This window comes from Lasiodiplodia theobromae, assembly GCF_012971845.1.
Source record: "Lasiodiplodia theobromae strain AM2As chromosome Unknown scaffold_19, whole genome shotgun sequence".
Lineage (NCBI taxonomy): Eukaryota > Fungi > Ascomycota > Dothideomycetes > Botryosphaeriales > Botryosphaeriaceae > Lasiodiplodia > Lasiodiplodia theobromae.
The window spans coordinates 72,891-99,306 of record NW_023336398.1 but is presented as its reverse complement, the minus strand read 5'-3'; the positions used below and the strand labels follow the sequence as shown (position 1 = coordinate 99,306).

General features: G+C 56.2%; 7 protein-coding genes across 7 annotated transcripts; 4 read left to right on the top strand and 3 right to left on the bottom strand.

Annotated features, from left to right (window-relative positions):
• Positions 1-290: 290 nt before the first annotated feature.
• Positions 291-1,398, bottom strand: LTHEOB_6518 (Chitin biosynthesis protein; the record flags this gene model as incomplete). The annotated part of the gene is made up of 3 exons (XM_035515783.1): positions 291-461; positions 536-1,107; positions 1,161-1,398. The coding sequence occupies 3 exons, from the start codon at positions 1,396-1,398 to the stop codon at positions 291-293; spliced, it is 981 nt and encodes a 326-aa protein (XP_035372553.1).
• A 1,530-nt stretch (positions 1,399-2,928) lies between these two features.
• On the bottom strand, positions 2,929-5,527 carry LTHEOB_6517 (C2H2 domain containing protein; the record flags this gene model as incomplete). Its single annotated transcript, XM_035515782.1, has 3 exons — positions 2,929-3,076; positions 3,131-5,318; positions 5,392-5,527. The coding sequence occupies 3 exons, from the start codon at positions 5,525-5,527 to the stop codon at positions 2,929-2,931; spliced, it is 2,472 nt and encodes an 823-aa protein (XP_035372552.1).
• A 4,799-nt stretch (positions 5,528-10,326) lies between these two features.
• On the top strand, positions 10,327-13,959 carry LTHEOB_6516 (Ras-like guanine nucleotide exchange factor; the record flags this gene model as incomplete). The annotated part of the gene is made up of 5 exons (XM_035515781.1): positions 10,327-10,983; positions 11,038-13,284; positions 13,336-13,552; positions 13,606-13,876; positions 13,932-13,959. 5 exons carry the CDS (start codon positions 10,327-10,329, stop codon positions 13,957-13,959), a joined length of 3,420 nt encoding a protein of 1,139 aa, XP_035372551.1.
• An 817-nt stretch (positions 13,960-14,776) lies between these two features.
• On the top strand, positions 14,777-16,604 carry LTHEOB_6515 (Glycoside hydrolase family 16; the record flags this gene model as incomplete). The annotated part of the gene is made up of 3 exons (XM_035515780.1): positions 14,777-14,787; positions 15,471-15,870; positions 15,921-16,604. 3 exons carry the CDS (start codon positions 14,777-14,779, stop codon positions 16,602-16,604), a joined length of 1,095 nt encoding a protein of 364 aa, XP_035372550.1.
• A 2,035-nt stretch (positions 16,605-18,639) lies between these two features.
• LTHEOB_6514 (uncharacterized protein) lies at positions 18,640-19,398 on the top strand (the record flags this gene model as incomplete). Its single annotated transcript, XM_035515779.1, has 1 exon — positions 18,640-19,398. One exon carries the CDS (start codon positions 18,640-18,642, stop codon positions 19,396-19,398), a length of 759 nt encoding a protein of 252 aa, XP_035372549.1.
• Positions 19,399-21,520: 2,122 nt separating this feature from the next.
• On the top strand, positions 21,521-23,012 carry LTHEOB_6513 (Integral membrane protein; the record flags this gene model as incomplete). The annotated part of the gene is made up of 3 exons (XM_035515778.1): positions 21,521-21,913; positions 21,965-22,499; positions 22,603-23,012. The coding sequence occupies 3 exons, from the start codon at positions 21,521-21,523 to the stop codon at positions 23,010-23,012; spliced, it is 1,338 nt and encodes a 445-aa protein (XP_035372548.1).
• A 935-nt stretch (positions 23,013-23,947) lies between these two features.
• LTHEOB_6512 (Arca-like protein) lies at positions 23,948-25,486 on the bottom strand (the record flags this gene model as incomplete). Its single annotated transcript, XM_035515777.1, has 4 exons — positions 23,948-24,075; positions 24,213-24,419; positions 24,592-25,323; positions 25,480-25,486. The coding sequence occupies 4 exons, from the start codon at positions 25,484-25,486 to the stop codon at positions 23,948-23,950; spliced, it is 1,074 nt and encodes a 357-aa protein (XP_035372547.1).
• Positions 25,487-26,416: the final 930 nt, after the last annotated feature.

Here is a 26,416-nt window from a genome sequence, read left to right as displayed (position 1 = left end):
TCCGAAAAAAAAAAATAGATAGCGTGCAAAGGCACGAAAATATCCCCACGTCTAGACCCGGGACCCTGCGCAAAATCGCGCTTGCCAGATATTTTCCGTCCGGAGAAGAATAAGTAGAAATCAATGCCAGCCATGGCATTCCGAGCGGAAGAAAAAAAAGTCCTGTTCATAGAAAACCAAAGGTATCTTGCCACTACCATAAACGCCTAATCATGCACCGCGTCAGAACCTCATGAGAGCAAGTGGCAAATCCACCGCAGGAAAGAAAGCAAAGGCGGCACGCTTCAAAATTAGTAGCCCGCATGCGAGTAACGGTTGTTGGGCTGGTACACGCTGGCGTAGTCTGATTCGAAGTAGCCGGTCTTGCGGTCCTCCTCGGGGAGTAGCTCCTTGACCTCCCAAGTGTGAGCTTTGACGCCGACACTGAACTCGAGGTCCTCCTTGGTGATGGAATCCCAGTACTGTAGAGTTTATTAGAGTCCGCGATGGCAGGATGTACTGATAGGAGCTGGATGATGCTGCAAGAAGAACGTACCTTGTAAACCATCATGACGCCGAGAAGGTTGCAGATGGTAGCGAAAAATAGTCCGTCCAGATAGTGTGCAGCCCCCTCGCAGATGGTGTCGTTGAGCAAATACAAGATGACCTGGCCGATGACGAAGAAGAACACACCAAAAATGATATGTCCCAGAGGCCAGCGGTCCTGAAGGGTGTTGACGACCAGCATAAGCTGAAGTACGACGTAAACAAAGAGGAAAATGGCGTTGAGGAGGTAGAGCACGACGAACAGGCCGATGGTGTTGTCGGGGCCCAAGCCAGCCCAGCCCTTGAACGTCAAAAGTGACACAGCGCCAGAGATGATGAACATGCCAACCGAACACAAGCGCAGCAGCCACACCGAGAGGGTCGTGCCATCCTCGTACAGCTGGAAGCCGACGAAGCCATTAATCAGCAGGCAAGTGCACAGGGCAGACGACAGGCCGTTCTGGGCAGCGGCAAAGTATGGGAATGCGCCACTGCCCGGAGGCACAACGCCCGCATCAAGCAGCAAAGAGAAAATAGTCAGGACCAGAAAGATGTAGAAGAAGGTCGTGATTTCCTTGCGGCCTACAGGATTCATCAACATTGGAATTGTTGGGCAGGCATTCCGCAATACGTACCGACAGCAGTAAACTTTGAGCGCACATGGACAATCATGATGACGGTCATAATGAGGGCCAGAATATGCATGAAATCTGCAGCAGTCTCGAAGATCATGGTGTTCGCCAACTCAATAGACCGCGCATAACATGTGGCTTGGATTCCGGTGCCGCTCGACGACACGGTCGAGTGCCCAACCAGCGAACAGAGCGGGATAGGCGCCTTCTCGCATATCGTATCGAAGTCGCCGAAACCCATGGCGACGGCAATAGCGGGTTGTAGAGATATTCGGGCAGGCGCAACGCAGAGGGCAGCGGCGAGGTTGGGAGATTAACGCGGTGGCCGGAGCGAGCGGTGAGCGCGCGGGTGCTCGTGGCAGCGAGGGCAGCGAGGGTAGCGAACGAATGGAGGCGTAGCGATGTTGCAGCGACTGGTCGGGCAGTGCGAACCGCGGAGCGATCGGCGAGGGTGGTGTTGGTGAGGCTCGGTGGGTGTTTGCTGTGGAGCGCCCGCATCGACTGAACTGCGCGCGAGGCAGGGGCCAAACATGCTTGGCACTTTCCGCTTTGCACCCAGCCAGCGCCTTGCCCGGCTCGGTCTCGCCCCGGCATCCGCCTCGTGTCTAATAATGGCGCATCACCTGCTGCGACGTGCCCCTCATTCGTACCCTCTGGTGGAGCATGCCAAGCCAGCGTAGTATGGTAGAACGCAAGAATATGGTGGCGGGTCCCACGCCGCTCCTGTCAGCGTTCGCAAAACCAGGGATGCGGCATATCTGCCGTTGTACCGTACCAAAACCTCCTGCAGGAACCGGCGCCGACGGCTAGGGGAACCACGGCTGAGCAAAGCCCTGTCTGCTGCATCCGACGCAGTACCTGACGTCAAGAGCCTCAGTGGCGCCGGGTGTTGCTGCTGCCCGAAATGGCGTGAGCATAGCCAATATCTGTTGTATCACCATGAGCAACGCGCATATTCTTCCCCCAATCTCAGAATCACAAGCGTGTCACAGCTTTGTCATGTACGAACGCAGTTTTGGGCGAGAGCAAACGCAATTTTACCACATAATGATACAGGAAAGAAGTTGACAAGCATCTACCTCTGTCACCATCCCGTCGCGGACGCCCATTCCCAGAGCGATGCAACAGACTGCGAGCAGCAAACGACACTCAAAAATGAAACAATCAATAGCAAAACAGCAGAGCATTGAACATGGTATATTGGCAAACGAAAGAATGACACCGGAAAACAAGAAACGATGAGGGTGGTATTATAGAGCGGTGCCGTAGACATGCGTAAATCCAAACAAAACCGGGGGAAAGAAGCACAACACATACGTGGGGCCAGCCAGCAAAATGTGCCGCCTGCCATGAAACGTGACGAGAGGTATCAGAAAGAGAGGAAAGAGATAGGAAACGATGAGCCTGCGCTCGAAGGTGTACAGACAAGCCCACACCTAAGCCAAGCCAGCCCAACCCAACCAGTGTTCGCCGGAGTCCCCCAGTTTTGAAACAAATTAACCACGGTATCTTGGAGACGGAAAAAAATGGACAAGGTAAGACGCTCCACAAGATGCAGAACCAGAATGCAACAATAAGGAAAAAGCCATGAAACCATTAACAGCGGAAAACAAACAAGCTCTCAACCATGCCCATTACCGGAAAGTAGAGAGGAGTTGACGTGAGAAAAAATAATTGTGAGGCCAATCTAGGGGTAGAAGGGAAACGCAAAAGCCAGACTGAGTAGACGAGAAAAAAGTGTCATGAAAATCATTAGAGAAAAGCAAACCCCCTAATACGCCGTTTGCATCTCAAGAACCTGAACAGGCTGAGTGGGTATCGAGGGAGTAGGAGAACCCGAGCGGGAGGACATGGCATCCTCGTAGCCAACGAGGGCTTGAGAGTGGAGCTTGAACGCTTCGCCCATGAGTTTGGTGATGCTGCCACCAAGTTAGTATATGTGCGAACCAAAACGGAAGAGTGATTCAACTTACCCCCAGACGACAACTTCGTCAATCATGCTGCCCCAGAGACGAGCCACGGTCGAGCTCAACTTGGAGCCGTAAACATCCACGGAATCATCATCGAACAGATTCCTGAGCTTGTTGTACATGGCAAGTTCATCCTCAGTGGCCGGCTCCTCGTCATGTTCCAGGCGATAGAGCCAAAGCGTGAGGATGACCATCAGGTCCATGCCGCAAAGCGGATGCTCAATGCTCCAGTTGGTTGCCGAAGTCCGAGCAACCCAGCGAATGCCTTGCACAGCGGCGACCTCGATACAGTCGAAGCACTCCTGGATGACCTTGATCATCTCCTGAGAACGCTTCACCTTATCGCGGGCATTGGTCATGGAAGCTGCAACCTCGTACGAGTCGTGGTAGCGGAGCGCCTCCTGAACCGACTTCAGGTCGACCAACAGACGTGCGCGCGTGTTGCGGTACATGGCCATAGCATTGAAAATGAGCGGATGGCCCTTGTGCGGCGCACTCAACTTGACAACCACAGTCTCGGGCTCGCAGATTTCCAGAGACTTCTCCCAAGTCTCGAGAGCAAGACGAAGCTTGTACTCAGTGACCACGTCTTGGAGAGCCTCGGGGCTGCGCTTGTGGTACCAGACCTCCAGGAAGAGCGCGTTGATCATGACACGGGTCGCGAATGCGCTGTAGCGAGCTGTTTCTCCCTGGAAGAGGTTGTCGTGCGCCTGGCGGAACGTGATAATGTTCGAGGCAGCCAAGTTGTCGCGCCAGGACTCATCGTCCGACGGATCCATGTTCCAAAGCGTCTCCGAAGAGGGCAGTTCTAGAGTGTCGAACTCGTTGAAACTGATGGCAGGCGTATGGTTGTACGTCATGGTGAGGAGACCGAAGAAGATATAGACGGCATAGTAAGTACGCCGGCATTGCTCGTCCTCAATCCACTCCTCATGCGTTGGGTGAGCGCCATTGCGAGCTTCGGTGCGGAGCTTCAGCTCGTAACGGTTGCCGGCAACCATGTTGGCAAGCAGACTCTTGATCGAACAAGCCCACTCCAGACCCTTGGGGTCACCACTCCACGAGGCGAAGATCATGTTGAGAAGGGTCGATTGCATGAGCCATAGAGGACACTTCCGGGAGCTGAAGTTCTCCTTGTTCTGCAAGAACTGATTGACGAGCACCTTCGCACCAATGTGCAACATGTACGCCTGGTCCTGATCAAAAGTGTACAGGGCACCGATCGAAAGAACGGCCAAAAGAAGCGGCGCGGATATTTCGGTCGGATCGTACGATGCAGGATGCAGGAACGGCAGGTGGTGGTGGAACAGGTTGAAGTACGTCGACAAGTACCGGTTCAGGAGGGCCACACTCGGCAATTGGAAGGTGTCGAGCAGGATGCCTTCGCTATCGCAATGCTTGATGTTCTCGAGAATCTTGCTGCAAGCCTCTTCGGACTCGAGTTGAGGGGCCTTCGCCATCGTCAGCGCTTGGCTAGGACCGGGCGAGCGGCGGTAGTCCACGGGGGACACGGGACCCATCAACGGGTAGGGCGACAAGGCACCGGGAGTGGCGAGCCCGGATCCCTGGAGGGAGCTCTGCAGAGAAGGGAAGGAGGGGGCCAGCCCATCGTTGGACGAAGGTTGACGCTCCATGATGGGCGCCAACTGGTTCGGGTGCCCTTGCGCGCCGACGCTGTTGAAGGTCATATGCGAGTCCTGCGAGCCCGACATACTCGAGGTGACCGAGTGCGACTTGCCCCCCTCGACCGGATGAGGCAGCATTGAATCCCACATGGGCATCTGAGGGAGCGACACGGGACCGGAGGGGTAGCCGACCGAAGGCTCGAGGAGCGCGGGGCCGTGAGGCGATATGACCGTTTCTGGTGCATCGATCGCGGACTCGGGCTCCTGGCTGGCCATCGCCTTGTGATGGAAGTCGGTGACCAGCATGGCAGCTGTCTCGATGTCCACCATGCCATCGCTGCTCGCTTCAATCTGTTCGAGAGTCGCAGTGTCGAGTCCGATCGAGGGCTTCGAGGGCCCAGCAACGGGAATGTCGCTGGCCTTGGGGGCGGCGCGGCGCTTGACCTCGCTGTGGAGGGGCACGCCACCGTCCTTCGCGTGGACGGTGCGGTCGTGTCGCAGTAGTAGGTCGCGACGGACGAATGTGCTTCGGCACTTGAGGCATTTGAATGGGCGTTCTTTCGTGTCTGCGAGGATGAGGTGTCAGCGGGGCGATCGACCTGGCCGCTCGGCTGTTGTGTGCGGGCGCAAAATACTTACGCGATCTCTCGTGTCGACTGCGGTGCTCGCTCCTGCTGAATGCGCGATTGCAGAACTGGCACTTGTATTTCTTTTCGGGCGCGGCAGCGGGCTTGCGGCCGCCTGTTGAAGGCGAGCCGGACGCGAGCAGGGTCATGGCGGCGGCTGGCATCGAGACAGCGCGTCGTGTCTTCAGCTACGGGTGGCGGCGGGGATGATCGAGCGTCGGCTCGGCGACTGGCGCGAGGGGTTTAAAGCGTGAAGGTATTGTCGACGATGAGCATTCCGTATGTGCAGGATCATGGAACGGCGAGGTGGGAGCGACAGAGACGAGCTGGCCGTCTCTCGTCTGTGGGGAGGGCTGCCGGACGGTGGCGTCGCCGGCTCGATAGTGGGTTGCTGGGTCGCGAGGGGCACGACGCAATGACGGCGCTGGCGGACCGCGATGGGCGGGCAGGTGGGTGGGAAGGAGGGGTTGAGCGTAGAAGAGACGAGCGTGAGGAGGTTTTGGCGGCGTTGGCGGGTCCCGGCTGCTGGGAGGAGGGGGCATGTGCGCTCCTGGGAAATACACCAGCCACTCGCAGCCTCACTGTCCGTAATTTACGACCATGCACGCCCGCCCCACACATACCGCGGCCCTTGGCTAGCGCTGCCGGACAACGGTGCGATGCGTCGTCCAGCGCCGTGTGAGCCATGCGCTCGCTCGCTCGCTCGCACACTGCCGGATCAGCCGTTTCAACACCAGCTGCGGGCGCTGTGCGGTCGCGATGCGTCCTGTTGCGGGCGCCGAGGGGCCGCGGGGGCCCCGTGACCCGGCCGGGAGTCGCATCGCGTCGTCGCGCCCCCGCTCAGCGCTTCGCTAAACGATGCGGCGGCGACAGGCACGACCACGTACTCCCGCACCAACCCGGGGCCTCGCCGTCGCTGCGGCCTGGCGGCAGGGCGGCCGTTTGCTCGTCAGGTCGCCGCATGCCTGCCCGTCCCCATGCTCCCTTGTTCCGCGCGATCAACAGTCATCACGCCTCCTGCCCCCCTCGCTCGCTCTCGCGCCGCGCCACAGCGCCGCGGACGAGTCGCCTCTAGCGACCTGCTACGTTTTGCTTTTTATCGCTGAACGCCGGCGCGCCTCGTCCAATCCATCAACAACACGAGGCCGACCGGGGCCGCGCCCACGCTGTGCTCGCTGACGTTGACAACAGCCTCTCTTCCGGACGCTCCACTTCGTGCCAGACCGGCCGTCAGAAGCAAGGCCGCCCAACGTCACTCGTAGGCCGACCAGCTCTCCCCCGCCGCCTGCACGTGCCACGGACGTTTCGCGCTTTCTGGCGTGCCTCAGGTTATCGCAGAAGAAAAGGCGGTATACGTCCGGAGCGCGCCCATTAGAATTTCGAGAGACGAGACGTCCATCCTGCGACGACAGCGCAGCGGCCTTATGCACCGCCCGGGAGCCACCTCACACCGCTCGCGTGCGCGGATGCCACCTGTGCATGAAGCCGCTGCACCACGATCCGGACCGTCTGAATAGTCTACGGCTTCACGGCGAGATTTTTTTGCTATTTTTTCCCTTTGCCTGGATCACAGCTGAAAGGCGCGTCTCGGCGGTCGCGGGCGCGCCGAGGGGTGGCACGGCGGCCGGTGAAACAGCAATTTGCGAAGCCACCGCTTCCCGCAAGGCCAGGTCAGTCGTAACACCAGTGTGGAATTTGCTCTCCTCGTTGGCTTTCGGGGCCGATCTGCACCCTTCTCAATTCTCCTGCCCGTTCCTGGCCCGGTCTTGTGCGACTACGGCGTAGCGCATCGGCTAGCCTACAGATCCTCTTTCCCCGCGAGCCGGCGCATCAGCTTCATCTGGAAATTGGCCTGTCGCAAAGAGATCGTCTCGACAACCAACGAGCTGCGTCCCGCAGCTGCATGGCGGGGCGCCGCGCCCCAATGGGGTCTGCCAGTCAACCTACCCGCGGAACATCGTCATTGAGCGTGTTGGGAACATCCCGCCCTGATCCAGCGACGCGTTGCTGCCCCTCGCGAGGCGCAGAGGAGGCGCTGCCATCCATGCCATGCCGTGCCCCGCGGCGTCGGGAAGGGTGGGTTGGCACGGCTGGACTGCTGGACTGTCCTGCACGGACATGCCCCCCCAACCTCCTTATTTTCGGTGTGTCGACCGTTTCCACCAAGAGCAACACCTTGGACGCGTCTTGGAGAGGTCTTCGCTCGTGTCGCATTGGCTCTGCGCGACCACCTGCCTCGCCGGGATTTGCAGCAAGCCCGCTTTTTCGCGTTTCGCAAATTTCATATCAGATGAAAATCAGCCCCTCCATGATACCCATGATACGTTATCATTGCGGGTGTCGCCCTACGGACGCACAACCCCACGCTAGAACGTCTCGTATGTTCTCTCGAAGGCGGCAGAGCCACGGGGTTTCTGTTGCATAACTTAGTTGGATGCTCATAAGCAACTTTGCCTCCCAATCCGGGAAGGGCTGAGGACCTTCATTTCCGTTGTGACCGGCATGGGTTCTGGCCCTTCATCAAATGACTCTGGCAAGGTTGTGCCCCTTTTCCTTCCGTCCACTTTTCGTGGCCGATTGATCGCCATTCAGCAACCAATCTTGGGACAAGTGGTGGTTCCGAGCCGCGTACCTGGGCTGAATCGTCCGACAACCCAAGCCACTATGTCAAGATGGTTTCATGTCCCGCTTCCACGCGAAACTCTACGATTCAGCGCTAATCCATGCATTAGCTGCTGCTGATGGCGCCCTCCGCCGATCTCCACATTCTGCCCCTCTTTTTTCTAGAACATCTGGCGCGGCTTCCATCCTTCAGGTCTGGTGAGTTGCTGAGATCTCGCGCTGACCCTCGCTGCCACGGAGCATATTTGTGTCCTCTTAAGATCCTAAATCGAAGTTGGATCCGCCTTCAGGAATGCAGCCCCTCTTTCATCTTGCTAACATACATTGGGGCGTTGCGACCGGGAACTTCCCTCCAGGCACGCCAAGGGGCCATCGGCACGAACGATGGAAGGGACTGCTTGTTACATGGCCACCCTACAGATCCGCGCCCATTGCTTCTAGAAGCGGCATCGTCTGATTGATCTTCGTGTTGCGCCAGGAATCGTTGATTTTGCGCGAATTGCAGTAAACATCATATCTTGTTGATCTTGGGCATCCAAGAGCGCGTCTGCCCCTGGAACGGATACATCACCGGAGAACGGTACCCTGACCTCTCTATCTCTGAGTTTGCTCACTGAGCAAGCATGATACAGAAGTAACATGATAGGTCACCATGCGCTCAAGGCACGCCGCAGAAGACCGACTGCGGCTGGATTGGTTTAGTAATAGCAACAGGGCATCTGCCGTGAGGCGGCACCGGTCCCGCCGCTCATGAGGGCTTTTCCCACGAAACATTGCCATTCATTGGATATCCGGCCCAGAGAGCAAGGTTAAGCAGTCTAACAGACTGTTATTATTGCGTCATCCATGACCTGCTCGATTCCTGGACCAGCAGCAGCGATCGATGATGTATCAGGGTCTTGATCCCTTTCGCAACCGCGACTACGGTTCACAAGCGAAGTGAACTTGAATAACTTTGAGGAATCGCGTATCGGATCGGCACGTCAATGAATGTGCATTCGGCATATGATGTGCCTGGGCTTCCTCAGCCGGCGTGGCTGCAGCGGAAGGTGCCTTCGAGAAAATCATCTAGCGGGATGATGTGCAAGATCCTGGTTCGACGTTCTCCCTACACTGACGAGCCATAGGGCTGCATGAACAGCTTGCTTGCTGCTGCGCAAGGCTGCATACTGATGCCGAAGGAAAGCCTATTGCCAAGTTCGAAGGCCAACTTCCCGTCCGTGCCGCCACATGTTGCCGAACCAGCCGTGTCTACCGCGGGCGACAAGACGCCTGGCGTGGGCGGCCTTTAGCAGACAGTGTGGCCGGCGTGGTTGCGTCAATAGCTGTCAGGCTCCTATGACAAATCGGCAGTGGGGTGGCAGATTTCCCACGATAACGGGCACTGGGGAGCGATCTCCATGCCCTAAATTTCTCCGCAAGCTTAGTCCACGTGTTGGACGGGGGGAGAGGCGCTGATCCGCGGTATGCAGCAGCAATCAGGCCATTTTGGCAGCGGTGCGCGTCGGATTAAGTTTGGGAAGCGTTGCGGGAGCAGCAGCCCTCAGGCAACAGGCGGACGGCAGGCGAGGCCTGACTCGGCACGGCCATTGACGAGTCGGCGCGCCGTTGCTTTGTCCGCCGCTTTGGACAGGTGACATTGGCGACGCTTCGGGGCGCTTGGGCAGGCAGTTATGCAGAGAGCGGAGGCAGATATGCAGCGCCAATGCCAATAAGAAAGGCGCACTGGGCGTGGGCCGTTGGGGCGCGCATTGCCTTTATAAAGAAGTGGAGAGCAGAGGCTTGAGCGGCATTTTTCGCTGCGATCTCCAGCGCAGGGCCCGCGTCAAGCACGTGATCTGGCCTCGTCGGGCGAGAACCCTGAATGAAGCGGCCGCAACACCACCAGCACCACCCGCGCCTCCCACCGCTCGGCGACCCCCGCGAGACGACTGCGACGACGCCCTGCCCTGCTGCTGCACCTCTTGCCTTGTTCCCACGAGCGCCCCATTGCACCGTGAGCGGACGCCGCGCGCTCATGAGGTGCCGCTAGACGCCCGACCCCCCGCGAGCCCATGCTCTGGACGCCCCCGGAGGTGCTGTTTCGCTTGGCCCAGCTGGCCTTTGACTCCCACTCAACGCGCTGACAGCCGCCTGTCGCTGCCCCCGACACGCTCACCACCGCGCGAACTTGGAAGCTCGCCGACACCCCCGTCGCGGCTCTCCGGCTCGGTCCGACTGCTAGGACGAGAGAGGGGCATCAGGGACAGGCTGTCGGAGCTGCTGCGAGAGCGCCGCGACCACCGCGACCACTGCGACCGCCAGCGCCGCGCTGGCTCAAATCACCATGAACGGATACTCGGGCACGTTGGCCCCGCCAGGGGGCCTGTACGTACGCGCCCTGTACGACTACGATGCCGACGACCGCACTAGCTTGAGCTTCCGTCAGGGGGATATAATACAGGTCATCACGCAACTCGAGAGTGGTTGGTGGGACGGCGTTATCAACGGGGTTCGAGGCTGGTTCCCCAGCAACTACTGCGCCGTTGTCTCACCGCCCAAGGACGAAACCCACGATGCTGAGAGCAGTGCCGACGAAGGAGATGCTGGTACTTTGGACGGGTCGCAGGACTTGGGCAGCTACTCGGAGGCTTCAGATACCGACGATGATGGTGGGCAGACACAGCTGCCGTTGGAGGGCACGGACACGGATAAGGAGGAGGAGGCTGCATTCTGGATTCCTCAGGCCACGCCCGATGGGAGGCTGTTCTACTTCAACACACTCACTGGCGTAAGCACCATGGAACTTCCGCTTGAAACGCCCTCATCGTTGTCGGAAAATGGTCCAAGAGACCGCACCAACGTCAACATGCCCGAGAGCAGTCGACCACCCCCCGAGCTTATGGCGGGCGGCTGGCATATGTACAATGGCGACACAGACGACGAGAACTCTGCGTCGGATGTGGAGGGACCCTCCGGCATGGGTGGATCCCACAGCTCTCTGGTAAGTCCTAGTGTAGTTGCACATGTGCAACCTTGTTGCTAATTAGTTTACTAGCAGAGACGACGGTCCTTGGCTTCCAACGGAATTTCTCCCGCCACATCTATGGACTCCATGAGCAATGCCTCCGGATTGACGCGTTCTCGATCCGACCTTCACGAACACGCGAATAACACAGCCTTCTCGGGACTTGGCCCGCCTTTAGGCTCCACCATGTCTTCGTACGCGAATAACTCAATTGGAGCGCCTCTCACGTCCGCCGTTTCCCGACAATTCTTTGACGACGCTCAGGCTGTTCCTCTGACATGGAATCGAATGGTCGAAGACATGCGCAGGTCCGTGGAACGGTATCGACAAGCCATCAACAATGGTGATCGTTCAGAGTTTGTGAAGAGAGCGGAGGACATCTCGGACCACCTGCGATTGCTGCTCGCTGCAGGCTCGGGAACTACAGATAACCACTCCGGCAATCCGTCAATCATCTCCACTAACAAGGCGCTCTATCCCCATTTCCGGGAAACCATGTCCAGGTTCTCCAAGCTTGTGCTCTCCTCGCATATTGCAGCGGCCGATTGGCCTCCAGCGGACTCTTACTCCAAGTGTTTGAAAGAAGCAGACGGCGTACTGAATGGAGTTTACGGGTTTGTTGAAGTAGCCCGCCAACAGCGCGGTGAAGACATTCCCCGTTTGATCCCTGGTTTCGTCGTGAATAGCTACAACGGAGGAAACTGGCAGAATAATGGTCTCAGCAACAGCGACCCGATGAACCCAATGTCTTTCATCGACCAGGACGACTTCGACGAACCGAGCACGCGACTGGACGACAAACTTGTCGAAAGGCTAGAGGACCTCAAGAGACTCATCGTCGCGAGTATCAGAAAGCTGGAAGAACGTTTGGTCGTCGAAGAAAAGATCATCACCGAAGCTGTTCACCAAAAAGCGGGAGAGCGCGTCTGCAAAGCCGCAACAAAGGTCCTCGAGATTTACCGTCCCTGGATTGCGACAGTTGAGTCGATCAATCTTGCGCCAATTGGCTCGACATTCCAAAACCCTCAGATTGCAGACTTCAGCGTGGCAAAGCAAAAGGTTTACGACATGATCTCGGAGCTCATTATCACTTGTCAAGCAGTATCTGCACCCCTAGGTGATGAATGGGCAGACAACCGTGGAGATTCGTTGGAGGAACGCTTGAACCGAGTCCGCACTGTTTCGCGGGATCTTGAGTCAAACACTTCGAAGCTGTACTTTGCTCTCCAGCTGCTCTCCGATCTCATGCCCATTGAGGACAGCCCGTCCTCCATCGATAGCAAGCGCCACACTGACATGGATCTGTACAACACTTACCAGCGAAAGCCGTCGACCCAGTTCAACAGGTCCCCTCTTGGGGACGATCCTCTCGAAATGCACAGCGGAGGAAACAACTCCAAACTCAAGAAGTTCTTCGGAGAAGTGCCTGCACCTGTTTTGCCTCAGGCGGTTCCAGAAGAGATCCCCGAGTTCCTCCAACTGGACCACGAAGGCGAGATCTCGTACGATCTCAAGACCACCCCAGCGCAGCTCAAGGGTGGCACGCTTGCCGGTCTCGTCGAGCAGCTCACCCGCCACGACAGGCTCGATTCGCCTTTCAACAACACGTTCCTTCTCACCTACCGCTCCTTCACCACTGCTAGCGAGCTATTCGACATGTTGGTCAAGCGCTGGAGCATCCAACCGCCCGCTGGCCTGTCTAGGGAGGACTACCAACTTTGGGTGGACAAGAAACAGAAGCCCATCCGCTTCCGTGTCGTCAACATCCTCAAGAGTTGGTTCGACAACTACTGGATGGAGGGCAGCGACGACGAGGCGCAAGCTCTCATTCAGCGGGTGTACGCCTTTGCCAAGGACCACATCGCAACCACAAACACCCCTGGAGCTACTCCTCTAATGACAGCCGTCGAACAGCGCGCCAGAGGCCAGGACGCGCCAACGAAGCGTCTCGTCCTCACTTTGAACACGTCGACGCCTCAGCCCATTCTGCCGAAGCACATGAAGAAGCTCAAGTTCCTCGACATCGATGCCACTGAGTTTGCTCGCCAGCTCACGATTATTGAGTCGAGGCTGTACGGCAAGATCAAGCCTACAGAGTGTCTGAACAAGACTTGGCAGAAGAAGCTGGCGCCAGGTGAAGCAGATCCTGCCATGAACGTCAAGGCTCTGATTCTGCACTCCAACCAACTCACCAACTGGGTTGCGCAAATGATTCTCACGCAATCAGACGTCAAGCGACGTGTGGTGGTCATCAAGCATTTTGTCTCTGTGGCCGATGTAAGTATTTGGATAGACCCATCGTTTTGGACAAGATGCTAACGATGACAGAAATGCCGCACGCTGAACAATTTCTCGACGCTTACGTCGATCATCTCTGCGCTCGGTACCGCACCGATCCACCGTCTCAGCAGGACGTGGGGTGCCGTCAACGCCAGGACAATGACTACTCTGGAGAACATGCGCAAGCTCATGGGAAGCACAAAGAACTTTGCCGAGTACAGAGATACTTTGCACAAGGCCAACCCGCCATGCATTCCATTCTTCGGTACGGATCCTTCACGTCTGTCTTTAGGAGTTTAGTTTCTAACGTGGTCTCAGGTGTCTATCTCACCGATTTAACTTTCATCGAAGACGGTATCCCGTCTCTTATCAAGAAGACCAACCTCATCAACTTTGCCAAGCGCGCGAAGACGGCAGAGGTCATCCGGGACATCCAGCAGTACCAGAATGTGCCATACCCACTGCAGCCTGTGCCGGAGCTACAAGACTACATCTTGACCAACATGCAATCAGCGGGTGACGTACACGAGATGTATGACATGAGTTTGGCGGTCGAGCCTCGAGAGCGTGAGGATGAGAAGATCGCAAGGTCAGCCTGGCAGCAGCGCAGAACCCAGTTGATCATAAACTGACAAGGCCAGCAGACTTCTATCTGAGTCCGGATTCCTATGATGATACCCCTTGAAGCATTTTTCTTGCTGCGCATGGCTACGGACGCGATGGTTGGCTGGTCGCCCGTCGCTCGCGGGAATCTACGTGTTTACGGAAGGGCTGTTTTCTGGGCGGCGTTTGTCAGGTGTCTGATATACTTATTGCCCACCCTATTTCGATGGCGTTCTACATCGCATTTTTGCCATTTCAGCTTTCTGGCGATGACATCTTTTCATCCACGGCATAACGAAGGGGATGGTATGTATGAAGGGTTGTCGGGGGACACGGGGAGATTTGACGTGCGTATCTGGATGTTAGTCGCCTGTTAGAGGATGTGCAGGGGAGGAGGGCGCTGAATCACACTCTGTCTAAGGAACAGCCAGTCGCCGTTGAAGCGTCAGCTTTGCCAAGTACGATAATACAAGCCAGCAGCGACCGTAATCTCGAGCCTTTTACTTTAGGTCGATAATGAAATTGAGAGAGGTCAAGAATAATAACTTCTTCGAATGGAAAACGTGCTGGACCACGCGAACGATGTATCATGATTCGGCAGCTTGGCGCAAGGTGTTGAGTCGTTCCGAGTTGCGAGGCATCGGGGGCGATGTGTCACCAGAACGCTGCTCGATATTGCGCAAGTCTTGGCTCGTGGTGGATCTTGTACGACTCCGCGAGTGGACCCGGCAGAAATGACGCGCAACAACCTATCAGCGCTGCCGTGCCATTGCAGTGCTTGGCTATGATTCCGGCGGTCAACGGCTTGGCTCTACAAAGAACTTCTTTCTCGTGAGTTTGATCACCACCACGGGCGGGACCCCAGACGCCACACCTGGAGCCAACCATGTGGAACCGGTAAGTGCGACCACGGTCACCCTTGCCGTCGCTAGCAGGTGACAGCTCGTCTAATTCGCCCGGTGCCATCATGCGCGTCACCGGCTACCACCTCCGCGACTATGCTGTGCAACTCAACCTCCAAATGCTCACCTTATCTCAACATGTGGCCCACCGCCCTGCCGGGCTTGCATTCACTCCTTTTCCCCGCGTTTCTGCAGTTGTGTGTAAGAGGATCGACAAGCCCAATCATGATGTTTACGCGTTGGTGATCCTGCTCTGCTCTTTTCAGCTTCCTTTGTTTCCCTGCTGGCTTATTGCCGGTTCCGGCCACTTCCCATTGCGTCGCCAATCGCTGCTGCCGTGTAGGGAAATCGCGGTGTCATCACAGGGTCGCTCCCCGTGTCTGCTGAGCATCACCACGAGGGCAACACAGCGCTTTCCTCGCCTTCCCATGCCCCGTCTTTCCACCTAACAAAAGGACATCGCTCAGCAGGACTTATCCGCGCAACGCCCGACTTACATTCAGCTCAACTCGTCACTTCAGACTTTTCACCATTCGAACATGGCGGGCCGCGTTCTATCGCCAACGGCTTTACTCTCCCTACTTTTTCTCCTCCCCTCTCTTGGTGAGGATCCTTGCTTGTAGCGCCATACGGGTATTATGACTGCTGATACGCAAGCAATCTCACAGTCACGGCAAGATGCGAGTGCGGCTATTCTGTCAACAAGACCACGGACGCCGAGCACATGGTCTGGACGGACTTGATGGAGACGGATTTCCTGCACATCGATGACTTCACCAACATCGGCTGGGTTCCGCAGGTGTACAACGTCACGAAGGCGGCAGCGCGGGGAGCGTACGGCAAGATGGCGACGCTGGAGAATGTAATGGCGAATCCGCTGAAGAATTCGTGGGACTGGGCTGGCACAGCGGTCAACGACAGCGACGCCGGGCTGCAACTGGTGGTGCGCTCGCAGGTGGTCGACGACATGGTGCCGATTGGGGAGGTCGTGGCGGCGCGGACAGACATGCTGTACGGAAGCTTTCGGGTCGCAATGAAGATGGCCGGAGTTCCTGGAACATGCGGCGCTTTCTTCTGGGTACATACGCTTCTCCTTCTGGATGGTTTGGGCACTGACAGGCTCGGCAGTTCCGAAACGACACGCAGGAAATTGATATCGAGTTCCTGTCGAAACAGCTCAATGCTTCGTCCAACATGGTCAACCTCGTCCTTCAATCGCCCCAGTCGGCCGCCGCGGGGTACGATGCGTCGCACACGCCCAACTACGACGTCTACCCGCTGCCTTTCCGGCCGGACATGGCGTTCCACGAGTACCGCTTCGACTGGTTGCCCGACCGTGTCTCGTTCTACGCCGACGGCACGTGGCTGAAGGACATGACGATTGAGCTGCCCAACAGTCCTGGCCACCTTGTGCTCAACCACTGGTCCAACGGCGACCCGCTGTGGTCAGCCGGCCCGCCCGAGCAGGACGCCACCATGACGGTATCGTACGTGAAGGCCTACTTCAACTCGAGCGACGCGCAGCGCCGGAAGGACTATTATCTCCGCTGCCCGGATCAGTCCAAAGTCGAGAACAACACTGTCTGCGAGATCCCGGACCAGATAATCCCACCAGACAACCAAGGTCCCAACGGCAATGTGACGGCCAGGACGTTCTTTTTCTCAGAGGATCCATCGGACACGGCGAACCAGACGGTGTTCAGCGATTGGCAGAACAGGAACGATGGCGGGGCTGGGATGTTGCTGAGAGGAGCTGGGTTGATGAAGGTGGTGGCTGGCGTGGCTTTCGCTTCGATGGTAGGATTCGCGTAGTTGCAGATCACCCGCTGCACGCTCATCCCTCCCTTCCATCGTTCTCCTTAGTCGACGGGACGTTTCCTTGGAGTTCTGAGATCGGCGCCATTAGCGGGTTTGTTTGTTTCTGGAAGACTGTTGGAAGTATGCGGTGCTTAAGGCTACATTTTTTTCTTTCTTTTCTTCATTTTGCCTCCTTCTCCACTCCCATTGACATTCTATGGACGGTCAAGGGCATTGCTTTCTTCCTCACCTGGCTTGCAGCGCCAGAGCTATACCCGTTACTTCCTCTTCTTTTTCCCTCGTGCTTTTTCCTTTCGTTCTACTTCGCTACGGGTGTACAGTTCTGTGTTTCTCTTCCACATCTTATATTACACTTGCTTTCGTTACCTGTCAATAGGCATATAGGAGTAAAAATATTATCCAGCATGATTCTCCCAATAGAATGGGATTAGATTATGGGTGTTATTTTGGTGCTGTGTCTACAAGAAGAAGATTGGCACGAGAAGCTAGCAATTCTGTCTTTCGATCGAAGCCGCGGCAGACAAGGTACATGCAAAAAAACACTTGGAGTAACTGAAGATGGTAGAAATGCAGAAAGGTGTTTGCGAGAACATAGGTGTTCAATGCGGAGGCGTCTCTGTCGCATTCTGGTATTGACGCTGATGAGGAATGAGGCGTATTCTCGTCAGTGCTTTTTCTTTTCTTATTTCTACTTCATTCTCCTCTCCCCTTCCCTACGAAAGTTCGATAGGCCAGATTGCTAGATAAATCGAGATCGTGCCTTCTCCAAATCGTGTCCGACGGAAGAGAATCTCTTTTGCCACTGCAGGGGATTGCTGCGGCACGGAAGGTATGTGCATATCTCTTATTTGGTTCATGACAATCCTCCATTTTCGATAAGAATGCAATACTGATAATCCAAGGGAGCAAATCCGCATGACTTCCATTCATCACCTAACTTGTTTATTTTTGGTTTTCCTTTGTGAGCCGCGCGGATTATTAGTTCGCATGCTACAAGCAGCGTAGTGCTGATTGGACGATAAAAGAGCGGTAGCGAGGAGAACACCTGCATTAGCGGGATGCTGGTTAAGATGGGTTCGATGGATGTGGCGCTCTATCATGTCCCGATTGGTGGGTGAGTGGTAGGGGAAAACAAGCGCCCATTGACAAAATATATTCTCAATTCACGGTCATGCCGAGGCGTTCTATCACTTCATTCCCATCTCTTGCTGAGTAGTTTGCATGACCTGATATTGAATGACGTCCTTTCTCATCGTTAGGAACGAAGAAGTAATTGGTGTTTTGACGGCTCCTGATCGGTCTAGACTTGCGGCAGTGATGCTGGGGCGGGAATGGTGCTGGTGCCACGGAACCTATACAATATCCCATTTCGTCAGGCAGAAGGTGGTACATCCACTTTGGCGGGCTGTAGTGCATATGGGTAGGAGATTGCTTGCCACCCGCAATATCATGCGGCCCCGCCCAGCCTTTGTGTGCTGGCGGTGGCTGGGCCGTACCAGACTTGATCTTTGGTGGATTGAAGAAGAGCGCATTTGCCTACGTCTTTCTTCCCTCCATCGTCTACTCCCCTTTTCTTCTAATCGAGACGTTTAATGATCATTACTCACCGGAAGAAGACACTGTGACCGGGTAATATACGCTTTCGAAGAGGTTCGCGCTACTCTAATTCTTTTATTTGCTGCTACTACATTCGTCTACTCAATATAAGGTGAGAAATACCGGACGGCCCTGGTCAGTTGGTTGAATCTATCTAATCACCGAATACTAGACTTCCGACACAAAAGTCTGGTCAACATACAGAGCGCCTATATCACCAGATAGTCAAAGATCTCGCTGGGCCAATCCTAAGTCGACGCCACTCACCAATCTTCGACAACTACTCTCCACGCATTCCGACATCCAAGCCCTACGTGAGGGAGCTTTTATCACAGTCTTTCTTAGCTATTCTTTGTAGCACCAGCTTTTTTTTTATTTATTTTTATACGACTACGATATACACAATATCAACCTGATCTTAATATCTAGCATAATGCGCACCTTTACCACCTCCGCCATTCTCATTTCAGGAGCACTTGCCGCGGCGATCTCTCCACCAGGCACACCAGTCACGATAGCCGATCTGGAGCTCCGCCAGGTTCCTACTACTACCACCGCCACAAGCTCCTCGCTTCCCAACGCTGCCGCGGCAGCACAGGAAACAACCACGACAACGAACCCCGTCGCCACCACCACCACCACCTCTGCGCTTACCGGAATCTCAACCACCACCGCTCTTTCTTCCTCCACAACATCACCGACGACCACCACAGCCGTTGTCAATCCCTTACTCACCTCGACCTCGACCTCGTCTCTACCCACCTTACTATCTTCCACCAACCCCACCACCCTCGCCACCGCTACAACCACCACCGCCGCCGCTGGTGCCGCCAACCCGGCGACCATCACCAGCGCAGCCGCCGCTGCAACCACCACGAACGCGGACCCCCTTAACGCAAACACATGGATCACGACCAAGTGGAGCCCGCAGACGGACGCCGCGGGAGCGACGATTGGCTGGACGAAGGGTGTTCACACGCAGACGTGGGCGGCGGTGCCGGACCAGCTGCCTGCGGCGGGGAGCGGCCGGATTGGGTTCGGGCAGTACGATGGTGATTCCGTGGTGGCAGCAGCAGCAGCTGTTACTGAGACGAGTACTTCTGAAAGCAGTAGTGGTACCGCGAGGCTTATAGGGGGTGATCGTGTGCTTGGTGTGGTGATTGTAGCGGTGATGATGGGCATGGGATTATGATGAAGCGGTTTTTTTTTTTTTTTGGGGGGGGGGGGGGGGGGGGGGGTTTTTTTTTTTTTTTTTTTTGGGGGGGGGGGGGGGATGTGAGTAGTTTTTTTCTATTTTTTTTTGGGTTGTCTAATGTGGAATTTGGGACGAGACAGTTGATGAAGGAGGGGAACGATATTGGATCTCAGAGCAAAATTTTGGGGTGAATGGAGTTGTTGGTGGTTTGTGGTCGTGGAATCATGCATGAGATGATGAGACCAAGTACGAAAAAGGAAATCGAATAGAGATTGCGCCCAGCAATAGGGGCGTTGGTCGAGACCGAACGGTCAGATCAGATCGGACCAGACCGAGCGGACGAACCGGACTGCCCGAAACACCGTAGCGGGAGGTGGAGGTGATGTGGAAAGATCCAGGGTCCATGGCGTGAGGGGGGCGGGCCGGTCGGATCCGGGGAGCAGGTCGTGGAGAAGACTTTGAGGCGAAAATGCCGAAGCGACGGAGAAAGCCATGCTCTTCCAATTTGTGCAAGTTCTCTTAGTTAGATGGTGGAGAGCTGCCTGTACTCGCTCAGTTCTCAGTTTAGATGAACTTTGTCACCCATGTAGCTGAGTCTTCCAAGTGTCCGAGTCCAAGAATAGAATAGCGGGCCAGCTAACGAATCAGATTAGAACTGCTTGGTGCCACGACGTACAGATCTTTGCTCAGAAGGAGTCCACGTTGGCCGCCAAGTTTGGTACCCACGTGTATTCTTACACAGTGCTACGCTGTGAGGAAGATTGTTCCGGCAGGGTCCGGAAGGGTCTGCATGGAGAATCCGACTACGAGCTATAAGGCGATCGTAGTCGTATTCGGAATGGTCATCCCACTTCTATGTTCTCGCTTTTTCTTTGCGTCGACGCCCGGCAAGCCGGACCGCTAAACTCCGTGGCGAGCCGGGTGTCACCGCTAAGCAACGGAAGCTGAAAGAGAGAAAAAAAAAAGCTTTTAAGTTCTGTCTTCCGCAGCGGGCGGTGTGTTTGGGGCCGGAGCGGGCAGCGCCACCTGCGTCCTCGACATGAAGTTAAGCTTACTCGGCGTGGTCCACAAGTATAGGTAGCCAACAGCGTGTGCTGCACAAGTCGGGGTCGGAGATTGCTGGAGCCGGAAGCCGACAGGTCCGACGCCCGAAACGGGCGGTTGCTGACACGATGGGTCTCGAGAATCGCGAATCGCCCTCGGATTGATAGTTGGGCCGGCAGGGCCAGCGGGCAGGCTGACAGTGGCGGGGCCTTTGTTGCACATGGCCCAGTTAGTAGGTCAGCGGTGCAGCGAGGCGGGGCTGGATTGGGATAAGAGCAATGGTGTTGTCAAGCGCGGGGCCGCTGCCACTGGTAGGGCAAGCAGGCAGCTGCTGCTCCTTCTGCGCCTATCTCACTCGCCCTTCCGCCACAACGCGTGCTGGCGCCCTCACCACACCAGAGCTGAGCAGACGGGCGCGCCGCCCAACATTTTCACAGGCTGCGCGTCCGTTTGCTGTGCGACTGCAGCGTGGCCCGGGCTGGCTTGGCGGCGTACCGACATATCCGGCAGCGGCCGGGGCTGGCGGCTGATCGCGTGCGCACCGGCAAGGGTTGGTCGTGTGCCGCTCCACCGGCCAACGACAGCGCCCACTGCTCGCGACCATCTCTGCATCAGTCGCCGTTGCCGACCTCTCGTGCGAGTCCGCCCGGGTCCGCCCCATCCGCTACCGGGCTGCGATCCTCCTGCGCTGAAAGCCGCCGAGCTTGCCTCCGTGCGAAGCTTCACGGCCAACCAGTCACAATGACGCATGCCCTCCCGGAGTCTCGGCTGCCTGCCGCTGCCGGGCATCGTGTCTGCCAGCTGCCATATGTAATATACCAAATCCTCCGCCCCCGGCCCACCAACTACTTAGCTGTACGAGGCGCCTCGAGCTGCGTTTTCCTCCCCTCTTCCCATCCTGCGCCCTTGTGCCTGCTGTCGCGTGCCTTTATCTCCGAGTGCCTGTGCCTGCGCCTGCCCTATCAGCAACAGATATCGCCCACGCGACACAGCCTGTGGCCAATCCTAGCATACTACCCACATCCGCCCTCTGCTCGCCGTCTTCCTATCCCCTCGACATTCTACGCCTGAAATCATGGGCGCGGGCGCCTTTATCGAGCCGCTCGTCGTGGTCAGCCTGCTGTTCGGCGGCACCTGGCTGAACCGCAACTCCGACTATCGCCTCTTCGCCTCCTCGCGGTCGCACCGGCACGCCAGCCATGTGCGCAGCGGCTCGCCAGACAGCCTCGAGTCGGGCATGCAGAGTCCCACAGACGCCGATGGCCTCCTCTCCCCCCGCGCCAGCTCGCCCTCGTTGCTTTCCGCCGACACGGAGCCCAAGTGGAGGAAACGTGAACTGCGGCTGCTGGGCTTCCGCACCAGAGTGACCTCGCCAAACACGCGCGTCTTCCGGGATCGTTTCCTAAGCCGGTTACTGCAAAAGTTCCCGTTCCTGGTTGAGGCTTGGTACTGGGCCCTGATCTACTGGGTGCGCTCCTCTCTTCCCCACATTCTTACGCGTACCACTAACACCTCGCAGGTCTACCAACTGGGTCGCGCCTTCACGGCCCTGACGCTGGTCGAGGATACCGTCAATGTCGCCCGCAAGCATGCCCTACAACTCATCCACATCGAGCAGAAGCTGCACATCTTCTGGGAGCTGGACGTGCAGCATTTCTTCCTGCAGTATCCTACCGTCATGACCTGGATTAACCGCATCTACTCCTTTATCCACATTCCTGGCACCATCCTCTTCCTCGTCTGGCTCTACTACTTCACCACCACCCGTAACCGCCTGACGGAGCGCCAGCCCGGCAAGCCCGCCGGCAGCATCGAGGGCAGCCCTGCCGGCCCCGCCCTCTACGAAGCTAGGAGACGCACCATGGCCGTGTGCAACCTTATCGCCTTTGTCGTCTTCACGCTGTGGCCGTGCATGCCGCCGCGTCTGCTCAGCGACAAGAACGTGAAAGGCCCTGTCGGCGACGAGGCCCGCAAGTTCGGCTTCGTCGACACCGTTCACGGCGAGGGCGGTGAGAGCAGCGTCTGGACGCAAAATAAGTTCTGCAACCAATACGGTAAGCACAAAGAAAAACTATAACACTCGCCCGTTTGGGCGAGTACCTTTCTTGCGCGAGTCATTGACTAACATCTTGGCGTTCTTGCCTTTTTCGTGCACAGCCGCCATGCCTTCCCTGCATTTCGGCTACTCGCTGCTCATCGGCCTGACCATCCTCACCATCCCGCTGCCGCCCCAGCACCGCCGCTCGCTCTCCATCCGCCTGACCAACAGCCTGCGCCTGCGCCTGCCGAGCCCACGCCGCGTGCTGTGCGTCGCCGTCGGCGTCGCCTACCCGCTGACCATCCTCATCGCCATCGTCGCCACCGCCAACCACTTCATCCTCGACGCCGTCGCCGGTGCCATCGTGTGTGGCTTGGCTTGGACTGGCAACGCGGTTCTGCTGAACCTGTTGGCCGTGGAGGATTACTTTTTGTGGTGCGTGCGCATCCACAAGCCCGAGAACAGAACGACGGCTTGGATGGAGGGAGAGGGCGACGAGTGGATTGTTGGAAAGGGCGTGTTGCCGTGAAGAGGAGAATAAAGAAAGGAGAACAAAGAAACTAAGAAGAAGGACCGGAGACGCGACCGTCCTCAAGGACTGCTTGCACCGCATATCCTTGGAAACTCCAATTATTTGGATATAATGACGAGGCTGCTATGACTGCCCTTGATTAATGACATTATGGTACAGGCGAGATTCTGCTGTTGAGATACAGGCTTTCTGGATTTGGATAGATGATGTAGCGCATTGCTACATTCTTTGTAGTCTAGCGCTATATTTCTTTTTTCCCCTCTCTAATTGGCCTTCTATTTCTTCCCGCCCATTATATGGTTCAGGGAAGCTGGCTTTTCCAATCCGCTCAGACGAATATTCGAAGACAGGGTGAGAAGAAAGTGGCGTGTTTCATTTTCTTTTTTCTTGTTCCTTCGCTTGTTTCCGAAGTTTGTGCTTTTGTCTCCGGCATCGATACCCCCGGGATTCTGGCTGTTTGCCCACTCGTTCAATCTGCTTTGTGGCACATGTAAGCTGTAGTGGGTGGTGATGAGCGACAGGGATGGTCATGTTTCTTTTGTTGAAATGATCTTCAGGGTCCGAAATCTAGCATGATGGATCGACATCGATGATCATACCTGATGAGGAGGTGGGAAGATCGACAGGGTGGGTGGAAGGTAGTAGCAGCATGACAGCTGATTGCTCATCTATCGAACGCTCCACAACTGTTCTGCCAGTAGTGGATGACTATTCAGTGTTTGCCGTCTTGGTGGCTTTTGATATGAATTTCAAGTCATGATGCATGTTCCCTTGCGTGGAGTTGGTCTCATCGAGGCCTCTATGCTCTTCTCCTGCTGGAGATGGCTTGAAACGTGATTCTGATAAATTTATACTATGGTAACTCCCACGCTCGCCTTTCCTCAGACAATGACTCCGGAACGCCTGGACTTGGGCCGATGGAAGATCTCAGGTCACCGCCCCCAATAAGTTCTCAGCTGCTCGCCAGCCTTGAGGTACGGCCAAGTAAGATGCGCTTCGGATTTCTCGATGATGCGGAGTAACTCTTCTTGCTCCTCTCTATCAGTGAACCGGTCGCCACCTGATTAAATCCAAACGAGCGTCAGCAAAATTTTGCCGTGTGGCTCAATTCTCCACCATTACCACCACCGAAGAAGCAAGAAGAGACTCGACGAGGAAAGAGGAGACGTCGAACGGGGAATAGGGGCTTTTGCGTACACATGGCGATGACCATTCCCGTGACTGAAGCTGCGGGTTGGCAGTTTGGATGCGAGACGGCGACTCCGCACATCCTCCGCACGTAGCCGCGGACTTTGCCGTCGACGCGCTGGGTCGCTTTCGCGCGGTCGAGGCCGAGGGTGGGGAGCGAGGGGTCGTGCACGAGGAGGAGGATGCGGCAGACGTCGGAGTAGAGCTGGGCGCCGACTACATGTGTTGTCAGGGCAAGTTAGTTTGTCTGTATCTGGAAGAGTGTAGGAAAAGGGGGAAGACGAAGAGAGAGAGCTGGAAGCAAAAAGCAAGGGAGAAATTCTCCAATCCCGAGAGAAAAAAAAAATAAAAAAAGACGAATGAAATCCCTGTTGTCCTCCATACTCACTATGACAATCATTCGCGAACCATATCCTCGGAAAGAACCGCGGCGGCTGCTGCTGCTGCTGCCCTTCTCCTTTCCCTCCTCCTCCTCCCCCTCCACACCCGTTGCAAGCAACCCCACCACCACCTCCTCCCTCCCCCACACCACCGCCCCCCACAGACGACGATGGCGTCGTCGTCGCCGACGTCAGAGACGAAGCCGTTGCCGCGCGCTCGTACCGCACCGGCCGGAAGCTCGGCGGCTTCGCCCGCTCCCACGCCGCCAGCCGCGCGTGCAGCCGCCGCCACGTCTCGATGCTCATCCGCCCGCTGCCGTGGCACGCGGTCAGCACGTCGGCCGTGAGCGTGATGACGTGGGCGGCGTGGGTGTAGTCGTCGTCGACGACGACAGGGTGTTGGCCGTTGTTGTTGGTTTCGGACGCCTCGTGGAGACGGCGGTTCTCGACGTCGTTGCTGTTGGATTGGCGGCGGTCGTATGAGGAAGAGGCTATACCGGGCAGCAGGTGGTGGTGGTGATAGTGGTGGTCGTCTGCGAGCGGAGACGGCGGCGGCGGCGTGCGGGTTAGGAAGGAGATGAAGATGTCTTGCCGCAATGTTACGAGTAGGGAGACGGCGCGGAGACTGGAGTCCGTAACGGATATCGGTTGGTGGTCTTGCTGGTTTTGTGCGTAGAGGAGGAGGATGCGTGTGTCAAGGATATGGCCGCGGCGGGCTTGGTGCCGACCGTCATCATGGTCTGGGAGCAAAGTATCAGCCGCATGAAATGGTGGTTTTAATAGCCTTTATAACACGGGAAGACATCTATCGAATGCGGGGAAGAGAAAGAAGCAGGAGATGAGGTTGCTTCTCTCTCTTCAACTTTTTTTTTGTTTTGTGAAAAGGGGAGACATACCAGTCATTTCATCAAGCAGACGTAGAATGGCGGTTGCTGCAAATAGTGTTGAGTCTGGGAGCGAGCGTTCATGATTGAGGGCTGGGATTAAAATTTGAAGGCATTTTCGCTGATATCTGTCACAGGCTAGGGGGTCGAACTCTCCCTTAAGACTAAGATGCTTGGCAGACACGGCGAAAATAGCGTTGAGGAGCGTCTCACACGTCGAGGAAGCTTGCACGACGGTTGTGGCGAAGTGGCAGTCTTTGCTGCAAAAGTCGAACTGGAGTAATATGTGGTCCACGTTAGCCTGGCATTTGAAGAAAATGATTTGAGCGGAATACCCAGTGTGCAAGATCAGTAACAAAATACCGCAAAAGTATTGCTTCATCGCTGCTCATCAAGGGCCAGAGCCCAGGAGAGGGAGAGGGAGAGTCCAAATGAAGCTCATCGTAGGCGGCAGGAGAAAAGTCTTCTGCATAGTTGCGATGGCCTTCGCTGTACGGTGATGTTTCTGGCCATTGAGGGGCATCCAAGTACTCATTGGGAGAAATTGCATCAGCATGAATTTCGGGGAGATTGTTCAAAGTTTGTCCAGTATGCGATGGAGAAAGGTGATTGGGACCACTTTCTGTAGCGGGAAATAGCTGAGTCGGCAGTGAGTTATCTATATTTTCCAAGGTTGCCTCTTGAAGGTCTGATGTTCTCTGAGCGGGCAAGAGGTGCTCAGGTGTACGGCGCGAAGAGTCGGGGCGGTCAACCTGATCCAGTGCCTCAGGTTCAGGCAGGACCGCTTCTTGATCATCGCAGAACTCATCAGAACCTCCTGAGTCGTTATCGAGTAAAAACGTATCGTCACCATCTTCTAGAAATAAGACTGCTTATGATGTCAGCACTCGAGTGGATGAAATTGCTCGTAAATGAACGTTTTTTTAGGAACTCTCATCATATACAGCCA